The 5,908-nt window shown below is 29.3% G+C and overlaps 1 protein-coding gene across 2 annotated transcripts; it reads right to left on the bottom strand.

Moving 5' to 3' along the window:
• Window positions 1-377: 377 nt before the first annotated feature.
• On the bottom strand, window positions 378-4,642 carry LOC111032288. Of its 2 annotated transcripts, XR_002604297.1 has the most exons (4): window positions 4,336-4,641; window positions 2,843-3,148; window positions 778-931; window positions 378-536 (listed from the first exon to the last, which is right to left on the bottom strand). XR_002604297.1 is itself a non-coding variant. In XM_022312553.1 (3 exons), exons 1-3 carry the CDS (start codon window positions 4,412-4,414, stop codon window positions 840-842), a joined length of 477 nt encoding a protein of 158 aa, XP_022168245.1. In that variant the 5' UTR covers window positions 4,415-4,642; the 3' UTR covers window positions 834-839. The 2 variants fall into 2 exon arrangements, 1 of the variants encoding a protein (XP_022168245.1); XM_022312553.1 differs by lacking the exon at window positions 378-536 and having other exon boundaries at window positions 834-931; window positions 4,336-4,642.
• Between the last annotated feature and the right edge of the window lie 1,266 nt (window positions 4,643-5,908).

The following is a 5,908-nucleotide window of genomic DNA, read 5'->3' as shown; positions in this document are numbered from 1 at the left end:
GTCCAAAAAAATTTTTTTAAAAAAATAGTATAATAATTTTGTAAGAAAATAAATAACAATTATAATAAATAAGTAATAATTATGCGTAATTATATTATACTATAGTATTAGATACCATTAACATATTTTAAAAACAAGTATTTAAAAAAAAACTCTATTTTATTGACTAGGTGCTTCTTAATATAATAATATAGTCATACAGGTTATAATATTTTATATTAAATAAGCACATGTGTTTAAATATTACGTCGAACTACTAATTACATGTATATACATCATATATTAATTATATCTATGCAATACCATATTAGCACATTGTTGAACACTAAACAGAGAAAACGCTTTAGATTTATTGTTATATCATCTAATACTTATTACATTTCGCTTTAGATCTCACAACAACAGTACAAAAAAAAAAATGTATTTAATTAAACATAATATCACAGCGTGTAGTTGCTAAACATCATTCCATTGCCTATTGAATTTCAAGGTTCAACGATATTACAGATTGCCGATTTGCACTTGGGAACAATTCTCTGTGAACACATAATATAGGTAACGTTGTTTTTCATTGTTGTTGTGTATACGGCGTATAATATATAAAGTACAGTCATTAAAAACATCAAATTAGTTTTATATTTGTATTTAGTCAGTGCTTATAGATCGAATTATTTGCGGGAGGCCGTGGGGGCTTTTAAAATGTATATGATATTCTCTTAAAAGACGATTCGTGGGACGATAATGCAGCAGTAGGCAATTGTAGGATAATGTACTTACTTGTTGGTATTATAATATGTCCAAGCGAAAATTATTTTCTTTCAATCTCTGTTTAATTTTCATTATAATCGGTACCGGAACCAACTTTTATGGTGGTCGTCAATTGAACGATTTGAACGTCGAGGTTTTTTGTTCGTCGCAGACAATTCACTAGCTATATACACGAAACAAGGTACATTTTATTAAATAACAAACCACAATAATCAAAAGGTTCTCCTTAGTAGTTGGTATTATTATATGTCTGGTCGTATTATTTATTTGTCATGGTTTTCAATCAATATGAAAACAATACTGTCTAGATGCATTTCGCTAATGAGCTTGTACCCTACAGCCAGTTTTGGGGATACTGCGATCAGCATTATGTTATCTTTTAAAAGTATTTTTCTGAAGACAAACCCCACAAGGTATTTGTATTATATAAACTATTAAAACAATTTTTTTACAAATCTAAAATATCGTAAAAAATGACTATGAGTTTATTAAGTCGGCGAAGCATGATGTGCAATTTTATTATTCCTTTTTAAATTTTTAAATTTAAATTATTTAAATTATAAAAACCCAAGGGCATAGAGTACAAATGTAGATTTAATTAAGTGGGTAATAAATTCGTAGATACAAAAATGCCAATTAATATAAAGTAATACAAATAATATAAACAGTTCAAGATTATTAGTTTCATTTTTTTAGAGAGTACAAAAACAAATTGAGATAAATAACAACATTATACGCTCCAAATTATATGTGTACTATAAGTTTATAATATATATTATATTTACATACATTTTTTGTTTATTATACACCTATTGTTATAAATATAAAATGTGTATATAAATATAATATATATTACAGACTTATAATACATAGGTACATATATTTCATATATATATTATGTTCTATATAAAATATAAATTATACATAGTATAATATGCTAAATACACATATCATTTGGTGCGGCAATCGTGTTATGATTTTAAAGGGTAAAAAGGGATCGATTGCACATTTTGGAGTGCAATCGTGTTGAAATATTAGTCGGATCAAAAAAGGAAAAAATGCGCAATCATTTTGCAGCCTTATTAGGTTCTAAGACATTGCGAGGGATATTTTCTTTTATTATTAATTATACATTTATATAACATACTCGTAAAGATTATGACTTCTGAAAGACAAGGTAATACTTGTGTTTTCTGTACATTTTTTTTTGTTTTCTCTTAAAAACAACCGTTAGGAGTATTATTAACAATATAATAAAACGAGAGCACATTTCTGTTTACAATCAACAATTGATGGGATGAAGAACTATATTATATATTGTAATCAAATCGAAACAAAAAGCTCGAGTAAGTGGAACAAAATTGTATAATATTCTACACTCATACGTGGCTCAAAGCTGCCTACAATATATAGAAAGTCGTTCGAAGCATAGTATATAAATACCTCAGAGGTCCCTTTTTACACTGCACCTTGTTGGAAATACCTAATATTTTAATTATTAACATTTCGCGTGGAATCGTAGGTTCGAGAGAGTCGATATTCTTTTATTGTAATACGCATATCTGTGTAGAAAATACTAAATAGAAAGTGTGAATTTCAATAAAATATGCGATGCATAATAATTTATAATTATATATACCGTAATATTACATGTATTTATACAAATATACAATATAAATTGTGCCCCGCTTGTATTTTGGAAATCATTTGGAATCCACACACTTCACTCAACTCGAATAAAATTTAAAATCGTGTAGGTACCTCTATGAATCATAGAATATGCAAAAACCTATATGTGTATTATTTACGTACGCATATATTAAGTATTTCATTGGTAAGAATATTTTGTAAAATGTTAAAAATTCTTGAGATTATCACGAAACATTAGCAACGGGAATTCACAAAAGTGAATGGGTACCTATATTGTATACCGGCTGAATTCGTCATATTATCCCGTTAGTTGAAAGTTTCATGAGGTTCGGTGGTCGTAGAATTCGTTACCTATGATTTGTTTTCGTAGCCGATCATGTTAGCCATATACGTATTGCATGTTTATAAAACTACAATTTCTTACGTTTTTTGCCAAATTCCCGTTGCAGACGTCGAGTATTCCACTTTCGTTTCACTTTCATGATGTTTGTCACCATCCATGCAGCGATTTTCTCCTTGTAAGTGCTATCCTTCGCTATCACTCTCTCCCACGCGGCCGTCTCCAATTTCATGTCGGCTTCCATTCTCAATTGAAAATCCGTACTGTCCGTGTAAACTGAATCATGTGACCGGCACGCTTCGTCTAGCTTATTGATGCCAAGCTGACCTCGAGCAATGCGTTCCAAAAAGTCCGTACCCGGTCCACAGAAATGATAGCCCGGAAAATGAGCTGAGTGCAAAACATTTCAACAATTTATAATATTTTGTTATACAGTTATGTACGCAGAATAGTATTTTCAACTGACTGTGATCTTTATAGAGTTGAACGATTAAGTTTTAATGCGAAAGATGGTACATTTTAAGATGCCTATGATAATACAATACTATACACGCATTTGATGTAAGTACATCTCCAATATTAGATTTTGTCAGATTTCAATGCCTACAGGTAATACATAATTTTACTCTCCTCGAATAAAGAGAAACATTTTACTGTTGCTTAATTATTGTCATTATTCATATGTATATAAACACATTATGCATACCAATTTTAAAAACCTAAAATTATATTAATATTAAAATATATTTTATTATTTATGAATTATTAAAGTGTTTATAATATTTACATAGGTATGATGTGTCCCGGGAGAAATAACCGGCCTCCTTGGTGGTGTCATATTATAGTGAACCCTAAGTTAAGGAAAAAATCATCCCTTTATAGAAGGGAGTCACACTATTTTTTTTACAGCTTTCAATAATGATATATTTTTGACAATTTTTTTCTCCATTTTTAATTTAGTTAAAATTATTTATTTATTGTTTAATTGTGTTTGTTAATTAACAGCACACTAAAATAGCAATAGAATTCATTAAAATTAAAATAATGGTTACGGTAAAAAGTTGAAAAGTTTTGATGATGCATCAGAAAATTGTGAGATAAGTTCACTTTGTTTTAAAAAAAGAAAATTTAATTAATTGCTCACAACTAAAGAAATAAAAGAGTTACCCCTCCCCCCCAACCTCTTAAAAGGGTTTTTCATAACTTTAGATTTACTACCTACATCATATGACGCCGTTCGGTCACTTCCTCCCGAGTCCCATTGTATATATAACTATAAACTACAAATAATACAAGTATGCGGAACTAGGTTTTTTAACGATTTAGAATTGACTCTTGTGTGACGTGTATAAGCATTTCTGTGTAGGGGATTTGAAGACATACAATTAAGATATCTTTTGAAATGACGATCACGTGGATTTTAGCTAAAACGCATGTAAACAATTAAAAAAAATCTTTCGTAAAATTGGCTTTATTTGATTTAGTGTATTAAAATATTATTACATTATAATTTTCAATATCGCGGCTGTATGCGAAAGTACCTTACATATAGGTATATTATTGTTATTTTTGCTTACTTTCTCTTGATTTTGTCTGTCCATGGCAACTAAATGTAAACCAAATTAAAAAATTCACCACTATAAGTTTCATAACCATTGATTAAATTGTTTTTAAAACCGACGAAACAAATAAATACAAATGGTACAAAAACACAAAGATAATGAACCGCGAAAATTGCTGCAATACAATACCATGTAGTGTAATAGTCGTAGCCTACGAGCGTCACGCGCTTCGACCACTGCTACGTCTACATGAAAACTAACACGCGATCTCAAATGTACTACACACTCGTCGTGTACCCACTAAACTGGTTCCAAAGCGATTTCGATGTGTACTATATAGCCATCGTATTTAGACTTCAAAATGACCGCCGTGGAACGTTACAAATATTGTACACTGTATATATGCATACGGTAATACATTTTTATGCAGTGTTTTTCCAACCGTTGGTTTTTCCCACGAACGTGCATTGTGTATGGAATCTGAACGCTTTGCAATTTTTCAGATGATATTCACAACTATTTACGATATATGTTTAACATTGACGGAATGTCAGCACATATATTATGCATTTTATTTTTGACGCGTAAAGTATTCGATCGTTTTTTTTTATCTGCTAGCTGTTCCGTACTGTACGATCATGGACAATCGGCGATTTGAATTTTGAATAGGTTGGACCTACCTATCAAATTCTTAACTTATTTCTCACAAAATTCTGTGACAAAGTAACCGTAAAAGCATAAAATGTACTTATATAAACAAATGTCGGTAAGTATTTTTAGTAATGCTGCTTTATACATTTTTTGTTGTTAAACATGCATACACACAGAATTTACTATACGTAATAACTAACAAGCATTATAATAATACCTTATCTATAATATAAGAAATGACAGTTAAAATCTTATAATTAATTCCTAGTTGTAAGGCAAATTGCTAAAATATACCTATTACACAAAATACAGGTGAATTTCAGTTAGAAATACTTACAAAATAAATAAAACAATGCTTAGATTAAAACTGATCAAAATATTGGTTTATTTTCAATTATTATCTATCAATTATTTTCTAAGCGAATTCGAATGAATTATTCCTAAGTACAATTTTGGTAAGTATCGTTTTTTTTTTAAGTTAAGGCAGTAGAATATTTAGTTTTTACAGAACATTTTCGTACAATTATCATTTTAACGTTGTAGGTAAAAAACATGACATATTGATTGTACGTATTAGGTTAAGTTATAATGCACACCAAAATAATTATTGTATTCTATCTATAAAAAAACCCATGAAATAAATATTTCTTCTATGTATGTATTTTAGATTCTGAGCGGAGCGATGAATGTCTTGATTGTACAATGATGTGTGTTTTTTATTTTTTTTTATAATTATTGTGTCTGTCATTACGGTTTAGGGCAGTAAAAGTGCTTCGATTCTCTTCAACAACAATTTTTTGGTAGGAAAGTGAATCTAGTTAGTGCATTCGGGAGGTCAAAATTTACAATACCTAAGAGTTTTCAAAAGTGACAAGAAAAAAAACAAAAAATTAAGGAAAACGGGAATTTTTATACAAAACCATTTTTAGAAAAAATT

The sequence above is a fragment of the Myzus persicae genome, unplaced genomic scaffold, assembly GCF_001856785.1.
Source record: "Myzus persicae strain clone G006 unplaced genomic scaffold, MPER_G0061.0, whole genome shotgun sequence".
NCBI lineage: Eukaryota > Metazoa > Arthropoda > Insecta > Hemiptera > Aphididae > Myzus > Myzus persicae.
Note: the sequence above shows the minus strand (reverse complement) of the source record. Positions and strands in the feature narration are given on the sequence as shown.

Bases quoted from the DNA above. Each gene is read 5' to 3' on its own strand.
- LOC111032288 (XM_022312553.1), bottom strand. From the start codon at position 4,414: ATGGTTATGAAACTTATAGTGGTGAATTTTTTAATTTGGTTTACATTT. The intron at 3,149-4,335 runs GTAAGCAAAAAT...TTTTGCACTCAG, and splicing joins ACAGACAAAATCAAGAGAAA to CTCATTTTCCGGGCTATCAT. The intron at 932-2,842 runs GTAAGAAATTGT...TCGTGTATATAG, and splicing joins ACGGGAATTTGGCAAAAAAC to CTAGTGAATTGTCTGCGACG.